The sequence below is a fragment of the Cebidichthys violaceus genome, unplaced genomic scaffold (genome assembly GCF_023349555.1).
Source record: "Cebidichthys violaceus isolate CVI_PGR_0920_01 unplaced genomic scaffold, fCebVio1.0.p SCAF_4, whole genome shotgun sequence".
Classification (NCBI taxonomy): Eukaryota; Metazoa; Chordata; class Actinopteri; order Perciformes; family Stichaeidae; genus Cebidichthys; species Cebidichthys violaceus.
Genome location: NW_027176594.1, coordinates 8146567 through 8168795, shown reverse-complemented (window position 1 = coordinate 8168795; position 22229 = coordinate 8146567). Strand labels below are relative to the sequence as shown.

The 22229-nt window shown below is 38.1% G+C and overlaps 1 protein-coding gene across 1 annotated transcript in view; it reads left to right on the top strand.

The window, feature by feature from the left end:
• Nucleotides 1-22229, top strand: part of ctnna2 (catenin (cadherin-associated protein), alpha 2) — a 298901-nt gene that overhangs the window by 254014 nt on the left and 22658 nt on the right. The window contains exons 10-13 of the mRNA XM_068727434.1: nucleotides 3515-3607; nucleotides 5494-5650; nucleotides 7663-7863; nucleotides 21462-21613. Of these exons, the coding sequence (XP_068583535.1) occupies nucleotides 3515-3607; nucleotides 5494-5650; nucleotides 7663-7863; nucleotides 21462-21613 (603 nt within the window). The remainder of the gene's footprint in view (nucleotides 1-3514; nucleotides 3608-5493; nucleotides 5651-7662; nucleotides 7864-21461; nucleotides 21614-22229) is intronic.

Sequence of the window (22229 nt, the reverse complement as noted above, 5' to 3'; positions counted from 1 at the left end):
TGCTCCCTTCCTCTCCCTCTCTCTCACACACACACACGCACAGAGGCATGCACACACACACTTACCCACACACCTCTTTGAATCGCATATTCTATTCCAACATCCTTGACCGTATCAGCATTAGGCTTGCACGGTGAAGTCTCAAACCTTCTGTCTTGGTTTTTCCCTCCTTTCTTTGGAAAAAAACCTCAAAGGAGAGGCACTTCCTTAGATAATTGCAATTAGTAGTTTTGGCTGGATGTTCCAGCGTTGGCCCTGGCCCAGCTCTCTGTGTTGGGGTAATAGGGAGTGGGAGTGGGCCTGTTGGGCATGTTTCCAGCCTCCACAAAGCCCTTTGCCCCTTTGCCTCACATGGGCTCTACGAAGCCTCACATTAGCTGCTGGGCCTGAGCAGAACTGGAGAAAGAAAACTACATAATGAAAACAGAGAGAGGGGACTTGCTTTCTGCTAGTCAGGTACCGCCATTATACTGTAATTGGGGGAAAAAAAGCTAAATGGAAAGTGCTGAACCTTTGTCCTACTTCTTGAAAGCCTGCTACTTTATGGACACGCTGCAAATGACACATTAAGGCTTTGTTATTCAATGAGACTTTTAGTGTGATTTCAGTTTCAGCCCACAAACTTACAGCAAATTATATTGGAACAAAAATATCTTGCCACGAACACTCTCGCAATAGGTCCAGTGCATTTAGGAGAGATCTGACATGACAGGAGAGTTTTACTTGCAAATTCAATGGTAAGTGTTGTGTTAGTCAGAAAAACAAGAGCAAAATCAAAGCGGGATGCAGCTGAAGTCTTTTTAAGTAAAAGGAAAAAAATGACTGAATTCTAAACAATAATGGCTTGATTTGGCCAACCTTCCTTACTGAGAGTATTTTGTAGAAACTATAAAGCATTCATTTCAAATTTAATTTGCCAAGACAAGGAGACATTTGCAAATATTTCAAGGCATAAAGCAATAAAGGTTCTTGGAAATGGTCAGTATAGTGTACTGTAATGTAAAACAGAAAGTCAATGCAGGGAACTTGAATTATATTGGAATTGTCCTTTTAAATTATGTTGCATATGTTAGTCAAACCCTCTGCAACCAGCCCCTCACATTTATGTGGAACACAGACTCTCAATTGCATGCTGTTTTTCTATCTCTTACACACACACACACACACACACACACACACACACACACACACACACACACACACAGACTTTAAACACATACACACCGCTTCACATAAAGGACTGCAATCCATCAATGTGCTCATTGCTGTCATGAGTAAAGAGACAGAGCTCTAAGCAAGAGTCCTCTAACACAAATTTGATTTACCTCAATTTGCCTCAAACAGTGACATGTGAGCACTTGAAGTGCTAATACAGACTGGCACCTTTTGCTGCCAACAGGCATGTGTCTGTTTAGCTCAGTTTCAAAGCCCAGGCTCATGCTGCAATCTGATTTACTTAAGGATGGTATTGGATATAGAGTTTTAAGTTATGAAAATGAACTGTGAAATACAGTGATACTGTGGAGAAATATGATGCTTCACATGGGAATACAGCAGACTATGTATGTATGTGTTTCTTTTAGTAAGAAATTGATAAAGATGTCGTTGTGGTTTCAAATTTGATACTGCACCTTTAGTAATTTCCGCCTAAACAGTCCCTATTAGCCAAACTGTTATGATATATATGATATACTGCATATAGATACCAAATCACAAAATCTTCAAATGCCATCAATCAAATATAATTAGTTTCCAAAAAAATTTAAACAAATTCACAGACAAACAAGATATCAGTGCCACTCAGCCTGACGTACTATTAAAAAAAAATAACCGCTAAAAGCTCTTTTCAATAAAGGAGTCAGGTTGGAAACATGTCATCAAGAAACCATACTTTGATAGGACAGACATAAATCAAAGTAACGGTTCTTTCATACATAAAAACCATCTGGCACCCTAATTATACAATAAAGCACCTCTTTGCACCACCAGGCCTCATAACGATTGAGGCATGCAGTCATGGAAATGTCAACCTAATGAGTTAGGCTTTCTGTTTACATATTGTATGAACCTGGCCATTTCGGATTTGAATGAATCCAATTACCTTTATCCCAACCTTTGCTATGTCACTTTACTATCTCACAAACATTCTTGACATGCATGCCCTCTGCAGTAATGTTATTTAAGAAATGTAGAGGATTGTATTATCTGTGTTCTATAAAAATGAGTTCCCACGCATTATAAGTTGGACTGACACAACATCTATGTTATCAAACTCATCACTCACTCATCTACCACCAACTATGTATGTATAAGTATGATGTGATACAGGCTATTTCCTGCAAGTAGGCAAGACCAGTGTTTGAGCAGATTCCTTTGGTACATTGTTTCCTACAGCAATAACATTCTAAGACAAATATTTAAATTAATTTTACTGCACACATTAGTACAAAGCTCATATCGTATCATTCCTACTGTATTGTAATACAGTAGGCATGTGGATATCTACAGTACTTAAGTCTTTTTAGCTCTGAAGAAAATTCAAACACAAAACTCTTACTGTGGAAGATACCCACTTGATTTGTCTAACTGAGGCTGCCTTGGACTAAACTTAAGAATGCATTTTTGGACAGGATGTGGACTACTGATTTTGTCCCCATCATTTACATTAGAAGTGCATTAGGACTGTATCTCTCGAGCCAGTACGGACAGAAGGAACAAGTGAAACAACCAAAAAGTGTTTCATTAGGTTACATAGGTTAGGGCAGAGGTCTTCAACAGGGTGTCCGCCACCCCTAGGGGGTCCGCGGAGGTACTGCAGGGGGTCCGCAAAATTTTGGGTTGATTAGACAATTTAATTTTTTTTCCCAAACATGAATCTGTCCATTATTTTAATAGTTTAAGAGTATTGTATGCAGGATAACAGGTATGTTTATGCATGGCAGTGACACTAATAGGCTATCACTAATTTTCGTTTCCACATTTATGTTTAAAATAAAACTATTCAAAACATTTGAATAGCTTGTGTGCATGATTATCAACATTGTCATTGACAGACAATGTTGATATTGGCATTGGTATCAGTTGACAAGGTATGTTTATGAATGGCAGTGGCACGGCCACCCTACTCACTGTTCCTTGCACATGTTTAAAATAAAAACATGAATATATGAACCTGTGTAATATTTTAATAGCTTAGTATTGAATGCACAATAACAAGGTATGTTTATACATGGCACTAGGCCCAGTTTAATATAAAACACAATTTTATACAATATATATAGTCGGGGGTCCCTGCTCCATCTCTCTATCAGTTTGGGGGTCCTTGGCCTGAAAAACGTTGAAGACCCCTGGCTTAGGGGAATGTTGTTTTATGACTTGAAAAAATGTGAACCAATGCTGTTCAGTTGGGAGTCTGCCAGAGTGTGAACAAGAAAACTTTTCTGTGCTCATGACCTTCAGGTAAAAAGCACTCCATTATAAGTGTTGTGTCCTTTTTTTGCTTGGTTTTATTCAGGTGGCCAACCTGGCTTGCTCCATCTCCAACAATGAAGAGGGTGTGAAGTTGGTTCGAATGGCTGCCACCCAAATTGACAGCCTATGTCCACAGGTGAGGACTTAAAAAAAACACTTTCATTCCATAAAAAAAGCACTCTTTACACAAGCACTAGTCAAAATGTTTTTGTAATTATAAACTCTTTTCAACTCGTCTCAAAGGGGTATTTTTAAAGAGTTTTTAGAAATTGGAATAGCTAGAAATGACAGGGAAAGAATTATTGCTGGCAGAATGGGAAGCAGAGCTATGAGTAATGTGTAGGTGGACCTTGTAGTACAGTTTCTCAGGATGCAAGCAACAGAGGAGGTCAAAATCGATCCATTGTTTCCAAGGTTAACGGAAGGCCTTACTCACAAGGGAACCAACGTAGTAATTGAGAAGAAAGATGGAGAAGACAGGCTGACTTTAAGATTCAGGACCTAATGTGCAGGCCCATCTATGCACACATGCTGAGACCCACTTACTTAGAAAACTTTGGGAGGAACCGTCTCCTGATACCTCTTGGCAATGCTCAACACAGACAGATTAAAAAACATAACAGACACTGACTTTGTGGCTGGGGAAGGAGGAACAAAGGGGGGGTGGAACAAAGAGAAATATTTCCATCCGTTCTGGGTAGAGTTAACCCCAGTCCTTTAGCTTTACACAAGCAAACAGACACACAGGCACTTGCACACACATACACACACACACACACACACACACACACACACACACACACACTAGTCATGTCCATATTATAGTGCCTGGTTTCCTACATCAGATTTTTTTTTTTTTTAAAGCTATATCAAAAAGCAAGAAGCGATAAAGAACCGGGAGAGAAAAAAAGCATGATATTTCTTGTTAAAGTACACATACCAGCTGTCATAGTGATGTGATTAATACTGCCTCGATGTTATGTGAAGAGTCTCAGCAGAATGTTGCTAATCTAAAAAAAAATTAAGATTACGAGGAGGTAAATTGCCTTTTTTATTTTATCATTTTAAAATCCTGTGATGTGTTGTTTATCTTACATAGATCAGATTACTGAAACCAAGATACTTTTTGGAAAAGATACTTTGCTGTCTTCAAGTTTGAATACATCCATGGGTTTTCCGTAAAGCACACAATTGTGTTTTTTCTCATGAAAATACCAAAACCAGCAATTCATTCCTACAAAAAGCACTTTCTCGATAGCCAAAGCCTGATATAACTCATTCCTTTGTGTCACATACTTTCAGCTTACGGAAAATCTATCAATTTCTTCACTAGGATGAACATTGACAATGTAGTTTTTTGAGTCATTCATCTTGGAATGACACAGCCATGCTTGTGTATATACTCACTAGAGCCCCAAAGTTAAAGCTGAAAATATAACCCAAAATATGTGCTTTTAATCCTATTTGATTAACCAAAATGTTTAAGTGCTAGCTTTTTTTTTTTTTTTTTTTAAACGAGCCATGTATTTGTGATCTTGTTTAACGATTAACACCTTCAGGAGTACAGAATGGGGTTGAGAACCTCAGACAGGTTAGGATAGCAAGATCATTTATAGAGACTGCCTAATGCATGATTAACATTTTGATATTTTTATGGAAATTTGTTGACAATAATCAGAACCAGATTCATTGGCCAGTTAGTTACACAGTGCTTTCAATGTACATGCACATAAATAGAAATATAGGCAAAAGCAAGGACAACAAAGGTGAACAAGAGTAAACACAGAAATGAATTAAGTATATACATACCAGTAGGTGAAATAATATATATAAAAGTTATATTTATACAATCCAATAAGAAACAACAACATACAATGTCTAGAAGTCAGGTCATTTCTGTAAATTTTAAACAATAATACAGTTTCTGAAAGAAAAGAAAGCCAGCCTTATCCTTTAACATAAGACAATATGTTTTGTTCTTTATGTACCTTGTGTAAAATGTTGGCCCCTCTTCCATGGCAGGTTATCAACGCTGCTCTCACTCTGGCTGCCCGTCCCCAAAGCAAGGTGGCCCAGGACAACATGGACGTTTTCAAGGATCAGTGGGAGAAGCAGGTGCGCATCCTAACTGAAGCCGTGGATGACATCACCTCTGTGGATGACTTCCTTTCTGTGTCAGGTATGAGGCAATACAGCACAAATTCTTATATTATTGGCTAATTGAAGAAAACAATCCCCTAGTTCCTAATTTCCATTCACTCACTCCAATTTTATTTAGTGACTTGTAGCTTCAAACATGAAGTTGGGATAGGGGTTTCTCTATAGCGGCTTGATGTGAAAAAGTAAATCACAATTTGGATAATAACAAATAAGAAATCACAAAATAAAAAATAAAGTAAATCACAGAAAACTCAGAGAGCAAAACAACCTGAAAACAAACAGAAGGTTGTTTTGCTTTTGTTCTTTGTTAATTTTTCATTTAATATATTTGGCCCAACATCTCTCATTCATTTGTCATTTTCTTGGGATATAATAAATTTAGCTCTTGACATGTACACAGACATATAACATTGTAAATGTTAATCTATATGGAGTTTGTCTTCTCACTACTTCACATTCAATAAAATCATGAGAGGCACACTTTTGGTTGTTGGTAAATTAATTTGCCAGATGTTTTTAAAGGTTAGATGAAATTACTTGTAATTGTTCAGAATGGTATATCCCTTTGTATCAACTATGTACAATATGAATCATCAACACTCAATATTTTAAAGGAACAGTGTGTGAGATATAGTGGCCTCTAATGGTGAGGTTGCAAATAGCAAGCGACAACATGACCCTCCGTTCACCCCTCCGTCCCTTTCCATGTGTGTCAGAGAACTACGGTGGCTCTCAGGTAGGGATAGGTATCTTTAGTGTTATTACACAAGCACCTACTTTTATCACTACTCTGTTCTTTTTTTAAAAATTGCTTTTAAATACATATATAGAATTTATAAAAAAATAAATAAAGTCAGACCAGGATTAGAAGTTATTTATAATTTAAATATATCTAAATATTGTTTATAGAGCAGCAACAGTTTTGTTTACAACAGCAAAGTCACTATATAAAGTCAGAAAAATAAATACCATTCCTGAGTGAAGATTATAATTGATAATTATCAATAATGAAGAACACAGACATTATCAGTCATCTCTCCCTGCCTTCTGACATCCTGGCTGCTTTGTCTCAGCCAGTAGAGAAATTTATAAGAACAAACTAAGATAAACTATACAGACGGACAGTTTCTGTTTTAGCTTGTTTGTAAAAAAAATTATAATAATAATTTGGGCCGATCTTGCGTGCTGAGCTTGTGTAAACATAGCGGCGGTGGATGACAGTGGCTGATTGAATTAGGTTTCACGTTCGGTTCCAAGTTGATGCTTGTTGAACAAATGTATTGATAAAGTATTGGCTTTTTACTTGCGAATGTTTGTTGCAGTTACAGTAACAAGCGCAGTTGCTGTCAACTTGAGTAATCTTCACTTCACCTGGTTCACTTCACCACCGCCTCTCTGCTCGCTGACGCATCGTGTATGTGTGTGCATGTGTGTGTGTGTGTGTGCGTGTGTGTGTGTGTGTGTGTGCGTGTAGTTGGAGGCGCTTAGCCCGACAGAGAGAGCAGTGATAATGCTTGCTTCAGTGTGATAATAAATTACAATAAAACATTAAAAATTACCAATAAAAAGCACCAGTAACGTCAGAGCTTATCAATAATTCGATCTTTTAATCGTTTAACACAGAGTTTAGGTACCCATCCCTACCATATAATGTAAACCTGAATGGGCTAGAGCCAGTGCTTGTTAGTGTTTGTCCGTTCTGGGCTACTGTAGAAAACATGTTGGTGCAAGTTAGTGGACTTAGTAGAAGAGGACCCACTCCCTAAGTAGAGATGAATGGCTTTTCTAAGCTAAATAAAATATAAAGATTCTTAGTTTCAGGTCATTATACATGAATGAAAACACAGTTCTGCATATTCTAATCCATTTCTGCCAATTAATCCCCCTAAATGTTATACACTGCTTCTTTAAACATGACTGACCACGTACAAAGAAAGAAATGAAGAATCCAAACATTATTTTTCCCAATAAAAGAAAGCGATTGGTCCCCGCCAATTCCATTCACTGTCGCTCTTGTTTGCCTTTTCCAAGAGAACCACATTCTTGAGGATGTCAACAAATGCGTAATTGCTCTGCAAGAGGGAGACGTGGACACTCTTGACCGAACTGCTGGAGCTATCCGGGGCCGAGCTGCTCGCGTGGTCCACATCATTAACGCTGAGATGGAAAACTACGAACCCGGGGTCTACACTGAGCGTGTGCTGGAGTCCATCAAGCTCCTGTCTGAGACAGGTTAGTGCGCTGTACACAAAGCTGGGGTGACACAAGAAGTCACAGTTTAATGTATTACAGTGTATTGTAAAGATTAATTCAGTATCCTTCACCTTTGTGCTGTGTTTGCATCAAACATTTTGCTACAACCCTTTTGGCAAGTTAAGCTACTTTCATGAGTAGTGCAACACACACACACACACACACACACACACACACACACACACACACACACACACACACACGCTAGCACTTACTTAGCTTCCCACTCTGTTCAGTGACTTACAAACACACAGTAATTGCCTGTATGCCCAGTGTCCCACAGTTTGGATCAGTGTCTTGGCTCTAACACCAACCTTGGACACCACCTGTTCACTCCTCAGCCTACAATCCATTTTTTAAAATTGTTTTCTCTTTCTCTGTGCGGCTTCTGTGTCACAACACATTCCAGGAGACCTGAGTTTATCCCTGTGGTAGGTGAGACTGAGAGACAACACATCTCTCAGTCCCACCTAAAGGGAAGTTTGGACCCAAATTTGACTGAATTACTTTTCACAGTGTATGAGGTGTGAGGATTCAGTGGGGAGTAGAGTACATTTTTAGAGTTGTGTTTAGTACTATGAAATTTACTTAGTATATATATATATATATATATATATATATATATATATAAATATATATATATGTATATATATATATATATATATATATATATATACATATATATACATATATATATATATATATATATATATATATATTAGTGTTGGGCAAGTTAACACGTTATTATCGCGTTAATGCAATAATTAATTAACGCCGACAATTATATTATCGCGCGTTAACGGATTTTTTTTTTTACATTTTCAACACAAGAACTGGCTGACACGCCCGATCCGGAACCCCTCCTACACTCCGTCACTGTCGGTCCCTCCTCTCTCACAAACACACACGCGCGATCGCCTCGCTACAGGATCAAACGTGACAATATTAAAATACATATGTTTTTAAATAAACATATAAGCACGTGAGAACAAACTGCTCTTACAGTTGTGGTCAAAAGTTTACATACGCTTGTAAAGAACATAATGTCATGGCTCTCTTGAGTTTCCAGTTATTTCTACAACTCTGATTTTTCTCTGATAGAGTGATTGGAACAGATACTTCTTTTTCACAAAAAACATTCATGAAGTTTGGTTCTTTCATGACTTTATTATGGGTTAACAGAAAAAGTGACAAAATCTGCTGGGTCAAAAATATACATACAGCAACATGAATTAGCAATTTTGGTGACTTAGAAAGTTGTGTCAATGAAATGAGCTTCATAGCATGGCCTCTTAACTTCTTGTGAGTGATTATGAGTGACTACAGCTGGTGACTTCTCTGAGGCCATTTAAATAGGGCTCATTGGATACAAACGCCCACAAACGCTACAATGGGAAAGTCAAAGGAGCTCAGCATGGATCTGAAAAAGCGAATCATTGACTTGAACAAGTCAGGAAAGTCACTTGGAGCCATTTCAAAGCAGCTGCAGGTCCCAAGAGCAGCAGTGCAAACAATTGTTTGTAAGTATAAAGTGCATGGCACTGTTTTGTCACTGCCACGATCAGGAAGAAAACGCAAGCTATCACCTGCTGCTGAGAGAAAATTGGTCAGGAGGGTGAAGAGTCAACCGAGAACCACCAAAAAGCAGATCTGCCAAGAATTAGAAGCTGCTGGAACACAGGTGTCAGTGTCCACAGTCAAGCGTGTTTTGCATCTCCATGGACTGAGAGGCTGCCGTGCAAGAAGGAAGCCCTTGCTCCAAAAGCGGCACCTTAAGGCTCGACTGAAGTTTGCTGCTGATCACATGGACAAAGATAAGACCTTCTGGAGGAAAGTTCTGTGGTCAGACGAAACAAAAATCGAGCTGTTTGGCCACAATGCCCAGCAATATGTTTGGAGGAGAAAAGGTGAGGCCTTTAACCCCAAGAACACCATGCCTACCGTCAAGCACGGTGGTGGTAGTATTATGCTGTGGGGCTGTTTTGTTGCCAATGGAACTGGTGCTTTACAGAGAGTAAATGGGATAATGAAGAAGGAGGATTACCTTCAAATTCTTCAAGATAACCTAAAATCATCAGCCCGAAGGTTGGGTCTTGGGCGCAGTTGGGTGTTCCAACAGGACAATGACCCCAAACACACATCAAAAGTGGTAATGGAATGGCTAAATCAGGCTAGAATTAGGGTTTTAGAATGGCCTTCCCAAAGTCCTGACTTAAATCCCACTTAAGAACATGTGGACAATGCTGAAGAAACAAGTCCATGTCAGAAAGCCATCAAATTTAACTGAACTGCACCAATTCTGTCAAGAGGAGTGGTCAAAGATTCAATGAGAAGCTTGCCAGAAGCTTGTGGATGGCTACCAAAAGCGCCTAATTTAAGTGAAAATGGCCAAGGGACATGTAACCAAATATTAGCACTGCTGTATGTATATTTTTGACCCAGCAGATTTGATCACTTTTTCTGTTGACCCATAATAAAGTCATGAAAGAACCAAACTTCATGAATGTTTTTTTGTGACAAAGAAGTATCTGTTCCAATCACTCTATCAGAGAAAAATCAGAGTTGTAGAAATAAGGGGGAAACTCAAGAGAGCCATGACATTATGTTCTTTACAAGTGTATGTAAACTTTTGACCACAACTGTAACTGCAACTCTTAGCATAACTTCCCAGGTTTCCATGCTTCAACTATATTCCCCTGGGTCCTAAGTCCCTCCAAGTACAGCTTCTTATCACACTCTATGTACCAACGTACATGCAATCAGCGTTGCATGTGTCTGACCACATTTTTTTGAGTTTTTAAAGTTTTTTTGTTTGGAATATGTATAGTAACCAAGGTTTGCATTTTTCACTAGTTTTTATTTTTATTTCGTTTTGACTTTTTGTTTTCAATTTCAGTTTAGTTTTAATTAGTTTTTAAAGCGGGTTTGCTAGTTTAGTTTAATTTTTATTTTTTGAAAATGCTTTGTTTGAGTTTAGTTTTTATTAGTTTCAGTATTAGTTTTAGTCTTTAACGTGGAATGCAACAGACCAAGTAAATCTGCGTTTTCTGACAAACAGCATCCGATTTTACACTATGTGGTTTGCACTTGATATAGAGCAACATAACGCATGTTTGGGTGTGTTCTGTAGAGCCACACAGAGGATACAGAAAGCGGTGGAGTACAGTGACGTGCGGTGAGGATCGTGGCTGGTGAGGCACTGACACTACACAAGTCAGATTTACAAATATATGAACCCAATAGAGTAGCTTACATCACCATTCAATTGGCAGCTTGTACATTGACTACTGGTTGTTTTTCATATTTCATATCAGCATTTTTACACACACATAGGTAAGGTACATATCTGATTCCACCGGGAGCGTTTCAGAAGCGGAGCGCTCGCGGGCGCCACCCGCGAAAATCGTGAGATCCCGCGATAATCTGTGTAACAACCACGGATGTATAAAGAGAACAACAAACACATAAAAGGTTACTTTACCTGTCCGACGTTGAATTGCTGTTGATTTGGTCATATTTCCTTGTTTTTTGAGACATTTTTAAGCTTGGGTATTGAATCTTACATTTTTGTGGTCAAAGCAAAATAGAAGAAGAAGAAGGAGAAGTGTAGAAGAAAAGCAATGACAGAACAAGCTGTGTGCTTTTTCACTGCGATTTAATGTCAGATCAGCAACACTAAATATGTTCTACACAGACGTGAAATACAGTACATATTCTATGGAAAGAAAGGACATATAATAAAAGTGTCTACAAATATTACAGTGGTGACAAACAATGAGAAAGCAAAAGGCACGCGCTCAACCCAGTTGGTGAGGGATTGCGCAATCTGAGGTGAGGAACAGCTCGTCGCTGCCTCACCTCAAGTGTCTCTTCTCTGTTTGAACAGGACATGCGCTAATTCAGCGATTTTGATTATAAAACTGCTTGAAATGATTGGAATCATACAGAAATTACATTTATAGCACAGATCAGTAGAGAAATATTAATATTTATTTTAGCATTATTTTTTTTTTACTTTTCATGATGCCTCACTTGCCTCCCCTGACCCCACGTCCCTGGTGGAGTATTTGCAAAGCGTAACTTCCAGCGGCAGGCGGTCCACATAGGAAAAAAATGTCTAAACTCGCATATGCGTTGTCCGACGGTCGCAGACGTTCCCGGCCGCGCTGGCCGGAGTCCTGCCGGGACCCCCGACGTGTACTAAAAGTGGAAGATAGACTTAGGCTATGTATGAAATAAATTGACAAAGACGAAAACTAAAGACATTTTCTCTATAATTCTATTTTATTTTAGTTAGTTTTGTAAAGACACAATACAATTTCAGTTAGTCATCGTTTTTTTCTAAAGCCTTTTTTTATTTTTATTTCAGTTAACGAAAAAAATTACACCTAGTTTTTGTTTGTTCGTTAGTTTTCGTTAACGATAATAACCTTCATAGTAAGCATATCATTTAGTTATCGCTACTGAGAATTTAACAGACAAATAAAAAAAGAAGTAGATAGGTTTGCAGTTTTCAAGGTGTATATTTCAAATTGCATCTATTGCACACATGAAAATAAAGTTATGAACACCGGTTGAATATCGATTATCAGAATCATTATAACTGTATTTTAATTAACTACTGTTTGAAGGGAATACTGCTGTTAAAAATAAACTTTTTTGTTTAAGGTGTTTGCAAACCAAATGTTATTGCATTTTTGTTCATATGGCAGTACTTTTAAAATAAAAGTGCGCAATACACTACTTTTGAATTCATTATTGAATTTTGCACATAACAATGTGATTAATCGCAATTAAAAATTGTAATTGTTGCCCAGCACTAATATATATATATATATATATATATATATATATATATATATATATATATATATATATATATATATATATATAGAGCTGGGGATTTTTACAGGTTCAAGTATAAGGCATTGTGGGCCACAGAAGTGCAGGGCCCACCTGAGTGGAAGAAAAGTATTTTTTTTGTCATTATCCTTTCATAATATTAAGTTGTAGGCCACATTAAAGGTTCCCTGTAGAGTTATTGACCTCTAAAAGCACTATGCAGCCATTTGGACCATGAGTGGGTCCCCACTTTTATTATATCGTTAAACATACAGCCACAGGTGACATAATACACTACCAATGATGTCACACTATACCACTGGACCGGCGACAGTAACATGCCAAGACAGGGAAGCAAAGGCGGTAAGCTAGTAAACATGAATGTAAACAATGTAAATGTCAAATAAAATGGAGAAAGTTCAATTGAATAATATCTCAACAATATTTATTATCAGTTTTCAAATTGAACTGGATGAATTATAAATAATACATAGTCTAATAATAAATAAATGTTCTTCTCTTGTTTCAAGTAAAATAAGGGATGCTTTAAAGAATATAATACATTAGAACATTAGAACCGTCCTTGGGAAGAATTAACATAATAGTCTGTCCATTCTTGGTTAAACACTCTGGTCTCACTGACCACATTTCTCTTTTTGGAAAACGCCAGATGAAATAACTTCTGACTCACATATTATTCTCTGACTACTCGGTCTCCTCTGTATGTGTAAATCTTACTCGAGTCCGGAAGCTTATCGGAATACACATTTTTGATTGGCTGGTGTGTTTCCTGAACCGCTGAACGAGTACCGTAAAGGCTATGAAAGCTGCGTCGGTTAAAATAGAAGAGCTCCGTCAACATTTCATAATTCTCAATTACCTATTGGTTGTAGGTCCAGTTCCAAATACAACGGTGTCTGGGTCCAGATCCGAACCGCGGTCCACCTATTAGTGACCATTAAAGAACTCAACACATTTCTTAAATTTCAAAGATACACACAAAGCATTTTGGTGAGTAACACTGAATGTAAACATAACTTGTCTTTGTTTACATTGAAAATTCAAGGGGCATAAGGCCTATTACATATAGAAACATAAAATCAAGTCCCTTACAGTACTGTTGTGTTGCTAAACAAAGCCAAACTGTGTCACACACTGCCAGAGTGAGTTTGTAACACTAGTCAGGGTTGTAAAGCTTCCACGTCGATTGCTGGCATTTAATACGTGGGAGAAGGAGAGAGCTTTGTTCAATGTTGGAGTGGGACGCTGTCACTATTCCCTGTAAGTAGCGCACACCAGTGCAGACCGGATAAAAAAGTTTTAGTAGAAAAGTTGCTGACTTTTTCAGCAACACAAAAGCGGTTCAGTGAATGAGAAGTCAATGTTTCTTGCACTGTTTAGACAATGCATTTTCTTTGAAGTATTATGTTAGAAAAGAAGAAAGGGTCCGGTGTCTTTATTTATAGTAACATTTTTGCTCCATGAAATAGCTCCTCAAATCTCTCAAAAGTAGGCGCTTACATGCCTTTAAAAAATGCACCATTGTGAAAAGTGGACAAACAAAAAACACAGGATGAAAGGAAAGAAGTAATTTAGAAATTACCTATCCACAAGAATGAAACCACAATCCCTCTTTTACAAAAGCCCCCCTTTACATTCTCGCCCATCCATCCCTCCCCCGGTTTTCTATCTTTACCATTAGAGCCAATTTAGCGAGGTGCTATATCTATTGTTTGCTCGTTACTTTCATCTGCCAGGATAATTGAGGGACACAGTCCCCCCACTCCCTTTGCTAGCTGATAAGTCGCAAACAGCATCAAGTGAATCACGTGTGTCACGTGTCAGCCAGTGTGCTGGTGCTCAACTCCACCATAATGGACTGCACACAGTGCTAGCTATTCTTTAATCTTTATTTGGATCCCCATTAGCCTCCACAGAGAGGTCTCCAGTCTGGTTATATGGTGTCTTAAGCACATTCTGTTCTATTATTGCATAATTTAGTTTAATTGATTGGGGTAATTAATTGATGAAGTATAGTGGTAATATCTCTTGGACACTTAAGGTCAGTTTCATATGACCATAACCCTGTCACACACACAGACTTTATAATTGTGCTGCTGTTCTATTAAACCTCCATGGAGAATGGAGCTTGTGTCTAGTCAGCAGGACCCCAGAAGCATTATGTCGGTATTACTGAGAACAGCGAATGAAGAACTGTTGATGTTGTGGCATCATAGCGATTGCCCACTGTTTTTTCTTAATCATTATAATGTAAATCTAATGGACAAAATGAGAGGCGTATTAATGCGTTACACAAAAGAGAGATGGGATAAAAAGTTAATTAATTAGAACTAGCATTTCTATTTTACAAGACTCTGTTCTTTTAGTTCACTACATTTCAGAAATTCTGAGCTTTTTTCTACTTTTGATGGTTGTTTTTAAAGAATAAGCTTTTACATGAAAACAATTCCCTTTAGAATTATAAAATGTATTGTATTATTGAGCTGTCTGTGGATTAGTTCAACCACCTACACACGATTATGTACTTCTTACAGTTTGGACTGAAAACTGCAAGAACTGCACTGTTGGCTATATTTACACATTTAGTACAAAACATATTTATTGTTTTAATTTCTAATTGAAAACAGTATGACTACATATTCCCTGAGATAATAATGGCAATGCACAGTGCCACTGATGCAAAAAAAATGAAACCAGTATTACAGTTAAAGACTTGCAGTTTCAGTCCAATATTTACTACCATGTCGACAAGAAAAGTAATTGTTGCAACTGTTTAGACTTGCAGATGTACGGTAAGGTCTATAGGAAAGTAATAGCAAATTTACTCCTTGAGCCACCTGCAGACAATGAGTGTTACAGCTACAGAATTTTTTGTTTTCCTAATAGTGGTTGAAACCTGCAAAATGCAGTACTTTTGTTAACTGGAGCAGCCTTTCACCTTATACTGGGATGTACAGAGTTCACAATGTCCTCAGTGTCAGTGCCAGATTCGATATGTCCAAAGGAAAAGAACAGGGTTTTTGCTATGCAGAGGCCTACAACATGATCGTTTCTACAGTTGCATGTCTACAAAACTACTATGTTCTCCTATAGATTGGACAGGTTGTCATTTTTGCAACTTTTACCTAAAAATATGGAAAAATCTGCAACATGCTAACATGACTGAATTTGTGATTAAGTTACAAGCCAGTTGTGTGTTCAAATAAAACTTAGTTGCTGCTCCATTCTACGGGACTCCAGTTGGACTGTAGCCCAAAGCAGGAAACCCAAGCATAAAATGTACAAGACGATGTATACATGAACAAGCATCGGTCCTGTCGGACTTACACCTTAAGGTAAGGGCTGAGATGATACAGTCCATACCGATGCATGAAATAGGCAAGTCTCACTGGCTGCATGGCCTTAGGGAGGACTCCTGTCTTACATAAACTTTAACGAGGTCTTGTGTGCTTTCGATTGTGGGTGCTAATTGAGATGTTAACCGGCAACTGTGTTAGACCAGCATTTCATCGGCTCCATATTTCTCTTTGATGAAGGGTTGTTGTGTTTTCCCTTCCTATTTCCCTCTTAGTGGTGGTAGTTGGGGGTTTTTAGGGGCTACCATGCGCATCTGATCTGGACCATAAAGCACTTATTGATCCTTGTGAACTTTTGCCTCCCTCTTCCCTCAGTCCTCACAGACCTGATGTCTATGGATTTGAAGACAGTCAAGGAGAAATCTATAGCTGGGGGAAAGATGATTAAGTGTTGCTGAACAAAGAAAAAGGATATAGGACCACACACTTTTTAGAGGGTACTGAGTCCAATTAACTAGACTCTACCAAAAAATCAATAGCTGTCAACACGGATTTCACTAAGCGATCTGAGCAGGGATTTTAGTGGAATTCATTGATGTGGTCCCCTTTTTTCCTTTTTCTCAGTGGTGTGCATGTGTAAAACATTTATCCTGTGCCTGGGTGTGTGTGTGTTTGTCGGTGTTTGAGTAGGTTGTTGGTGTTTTTATTTGATTGCCCCTGTGTTTATGTCCGCGGCAACTCGGCCAATTGCAGCCTTGCCTGTCTTTCTGACAGCTGCCACATGAACACAGGACGCTTATCACAACTACCTGCCCTTTGACCTTGTCTCAGTTTGCCCATCCCTCGTTCTCATATTGAGTGTGGTCAAATTTACGGCCGGGCCAAATACAGCCAGCCAAGGCACACAACTCTTAGCTGTAAAGCTGAGCCATAGATTCCTGACAGACAGTCCACACATGGGCCCGGGATTGAAGCGTGTCCTTGAGAGGGAGAAAAATCAATAGCCTAATGGGAAAGTGGTTATGGCTTCTCTCTCTTTTCTCCTCTCCCTCCTTCTTCCCTGAGACACTTTTCTGCCCACTAACTCCCTGTGTTTAAACTAATCTTCTCCTCAAAAAAGGGACAAATTTTCAAGTTGATCATTAATGTGGTGCCTGGAGAGGGTAGATTAAAAAACTGATATATGGCCTTAGTCAATGTGCCATTTAGAGAAGCAGGGTGGCATTCCTCCTTGCCATTACATCGAGGCACAGTAAATGGGATTTAGCCAGGGTTTTGCAGCAAGTAATAACACACGTGCACACACTGCCACCCACATGTTATAGCTGTAAATCAGTGGATCAAGTGCACTGAAAGGAAGTGCAGCAGAGACTAAGGGAGAGAAGTAAAGACACTTCACACTGTCTACTTTGAAAATAATAGCTCTGAGAACCAGACTGTGTGGCTGGCCCGACTAAAAGTAACTCACCATAACTATAGAGCATTTATTGTAAAATCTTTAATCACAATACCTTGTTTGTGACATCAATGAATCAGTTGTACTTAAGGGGACTGATTGGGTGACACACCCTTTAAATTGTTATCCATTGTTACAATGATGGAAAAATAGGTTTTAGCCAGAATAGGAAACAGATGGCAAACTCCAGAGTAGAGGAGGTAAGGCTTAATCTGTGTGTAAATAGAGGTGGGAGTTACAGTGGAAGATAGTGCTGATGAGAAAATTGCTATGAGAGGAGCAGTGCAGTATGATGAGGTAGGTGAATCACTTCAACCAAGGTTGGAATGTAGATCAGCAGAGCTGTAAGCAGAGTATAAGCAGGAGCTATAAAGTCTCTTAATCTCATAACCTTCAATGTTCCCTCAGATTTCTTCTTGAGTTGCTTTAAAGTTTGATGTAACATTTTATCTCTCTCACACACACAAACACACACACACATGTGTGTATATATATATACATATATATATATATCAGTGTTACATAAATATTTTGCTATTAATTAGTGTAACATTGAAATGAAAGACATTTTTAAGACGTTTTTAAGATGACATGATAATGTAAAATTCTATTCATGCATAGTTTGAAGATAAGACTTTATTGATCCCAGTGGGAGACTTTCTAATGGCATACATATATTACAATACCTTGGAACATATAAGTGAATGACTATTTGTGCAAAAGAAATGCTCCACAGCAGGGGTCTTCAACGTTTTTCAGGCCAAGGACCCCCAAACTGACTAAGAGATGGAGCAGAGATCCCTACATATATTGTATAAAATGGTGTTTTATATTAAACTGGACCTAGTGCCATGTATAAACATACCTCTTTATTGTGCATTCAATACTAAGCTATTCAAATAATACACAGGTTCATATATTCATGATTTTATTTTACATATGCAAGGTACAGTGAGTAGGGTGGCTGTGCCACTGACATTTAGAAACATACCATGTCAACTGATACCAATGCCAATATCAACATTGTCTGTCAATTGCATGATAGTCATGCATACAAGCTATTCAAATTGACATTTTCATTTTAAATATACATGTGGAAACGAAAATGAGTGATGGCCTATTAGTGCCACTGCTATGCATAAACATACCTGTTATCTTGCATACAATGCTGAACTATTAAAATAATGGACAGATTCAAAAAATTAAAAAAATGTCTAATCAACCAAAAATTCCGCGGACCCCCTAGGGGTCGCAGACCTCTGCTCTACAGCCATGATGCATGTACTATTATTTCCTTTGGATTTTTTGTTTCTGTTCACCTGATGAATTTGACTCTAATATTCACTCCTACTGTGGCTGTTGTACTGTTTTGGTCTCCACCAACTCCCAAGGGAAGTAGTTTTTGCCAATAATATGCTCCACTGAAGTTGTGAAGTTGGGTTTGTACAACAGAAACAATACAACAAACACCATAGTCTGTACTAGTCATGTGATCCTTTACAATCGACCCAGTACAAATACAGTGCTATTAGAAGCATATTATAGAAATGGACATAAAAATACCATAATTGAGCATATATAGTATAACATAAACCTAAAGACTATAAGAAGTGGAAGTATTTTTGTTTTGAAGCCTTGAGTTTGCTATATTGATCGTTGCCATCTTGTTTTTTTGCAACCAGATTTGGCAGGAAAGGGTGGAGCTAGGTACAGCCTAACGCTGAACAATACATTTTTAAGTGACCAAAATGTTATAATTAAACTTCACAAACTGAAAACACACTGTGAACGGGTCAAAGTTGTAAGACGAAAACGCGGACAACTCCCAGACCAGACTATTTTGTTGTAGCGACCCATCACGTCCTAAAACATACCCTGCTTTATTGTTTAGTTTACTCTAAATGGGACCAAAATATACAGATTAAGCATCATTCTTTATTGAAGAAGGCTTGAAGCTATAGTAACTGATACCATAGACTTATGTTTACAATGCACACTGAGATAATAAATCAAGTGAGAAGTAGGGACTCATAGACTTCTTTGCAATCAGACTTCTTTTTTTTTACCAGAGGAGTCACCCCCTGCTGGCTAGTTTAAGGCACTTCCACATGGGCTTCATTCTTCAGATCCGGTTTTGTGTGAATCATTGCTTTTGATTAATATATTGCCTAAATTGAGCGGTCTTCCTGCTAAATTGAGGTTTGAGCATCAACAACTGTGCAGTTTGTGATGTTTGGAGCTCGTTAAACACCTCACTGGGGCACGCCATATCTGCTGTGAGGTTTTTAAGCATCCATTGTATATCCAGAACTTCTCACTTTAAATATGCTTAAGCCTAGGGGGTGAAAAAAATCCATTCCTACATGGTCACATTTAATTCCCTTCATCATTTTTCAACTGGAATGAGTGAAATTGCTCCTTACCATCAGCAACTTTGCTCATTAAGAGCTTGGAGAACATTTAAATATTTCTATTTAAAACGCCTTCCCAGCAATTCCCAAAAGCCTATTTTATGCTTCTGCAGTAAGTGGATTAAACTGAATTAAAAATGAAAAGAAAAAGGGAGAGTCTTTTTTGTAGTGCCTTTTATGTTTGGTGAAATATAGCTTATGTTTTATATCAGACAAAATAAGTATACTGCAGATACACCTTTCATGCAAGCTGGCTAATTGATTTAGTTCACGCTGTAAGAGAGGAAGAAAGTGTTGAAAATGATAATAAAGTCACACAGTTGGCTTGCTGCCATACTTTATTTGTCTTTTGCCCTGTTTTTCTTATTCCAATCTGTCTGTCCTCATTAGACCTGTCTTCTCCTCTCAAAAGTATATACTCTTCAAAAATCCACTCTTTATGTAAACATATTTATTGCAGACTATTTCCAATTCAGCCGAGACATCTTTTTCTAACATATCCAAAAAGCAGTCATTTACTTTGTCTTTCTCCATGTGGTTTTCCATCTAATAATTTTTTCGTAGACAATATCTTTACAATTGTAGACTAGAAGCAAAGGCACAAGTAAAAGTGGGGTTAAAGGCATTCATGGTGTGCCACCATAATACAGCATATGAAGATAGACCTTTTCTGGCTGACAACTCTCTGTCCAGGTAAACCTTGGCTTTTGTTATGATAATTTGCGACAGTACAGAGTTCTTAAAAAAACTCATTATTAAACTCTGCATTCAATTATTGTGACTCAAGAGGAGATTATATCGAAAGGTAACCTGCTAAATATTCAAACATTCAGTCCGTATTCGTGAATATTTAATAATGTATATTCACATTCAGCACATTTCATTTGAAAACACAAAGAGCAGAAAGCTCTTCCATCAGGTCTGGCCAATTGATACTGACAACAAAACCAACTATTTTTATGGTCAATAGAGACTTTTCTTTTGTTGCTTGGCTTTTGTTTGGCTCAAAAGACTGATGAATTTGTTTCCATTCATTGTGATTTGACAGGCTGAGCTTGCAAGTTAGCATCCTTGTACGTCTTCTCACAGGTTACACACATGCACACAAACACACGCAGACACACACACGTACAGACACCTCCACATGCCAAATGCCAGCGTACACACAAACAGATCTGTGTTAGACGGGCCAATCTTCCTGTTGGGTAAGCCGAGGTGAAATAGTTAATTGATGTGCAATGTGCAAACAGCATATTGGCGCATTCACAGAGGTTTAGGGTGACAATCTCGCTTTCTGAAGTGCACAAATAATCAGAGTCTGACACAGGATGTAATCCTGCTGCTGTAAAGTTTGAGATGAAAAGGTTCTGATCATGGCCTCAACTAGAAAAACTACGCAAGAATAATCATGCTTTCACCATGCCATTTTTATGTTTTCTAATTGATAGACTTGCACCCATTCTGAAAGATTACTAACACATGTGATACACCTGACTCTCATATATTTCTTTTGTTCTCCTATCTACCTCCCTTACCTATTTCTCCCTGCAGTCATGCCCCGTTTTGCTGAACAAGTAGAGGTTGCTATCGAAGCACTGAGTACGAACCCTCCACAGGCCTTTGAGGAGAATGAGTTCATTGATGCGTCCCGTTTGGTCTACGACGGCGTCCGTGACATCAGGAAAGCTGTCCTCATGATAAGGGTATGCTCCTTACCTTCTCTAAAAGGAAAACACTCACTGAACTGGTTTAAATGCTCTGCAAGCGTTAGACAAAAATGGATGTGTTTGGAAATGCTGACCAAGACCAAGTGCAGTAATTTATTTCTGCCTTCCTCAATATTTTGAAAACATTTGATTAGATATTTTGTGAATTTCCAAGTGTTGCTGAATAGTCAGTCAGTGAGTCTGTATTAAGCATATTTGGTTTAAATGTATAATCTACTTTGCAATCTGCAATCACCTCAGTCCATATATTATAGCCTTTTTACCATATAGTTGATCATTTCCTGACTCACAAGACAAAGTTGTCACACTCACAGACACCTTTCCAGTTTTTGCCTCTTTATTCTAATTCTAGCTACACACATGTGGTACATTATTGGTCGAGCAAACTGTGCTACTGACTAAAACATATCTACCCTAAGGATGAAGACATAATTGAGATCTAACATGCAATTTAATTCCCATTTGAGATGTCACCTGTCACATGATCTGTTTTATAAAGTTGGCAGAATATTTACAGCATGTCATTATAAAAATGCTGCATAACAACATGACACCAACAGCTCTGCTGTCTCACATACTCTGATGTTACAGT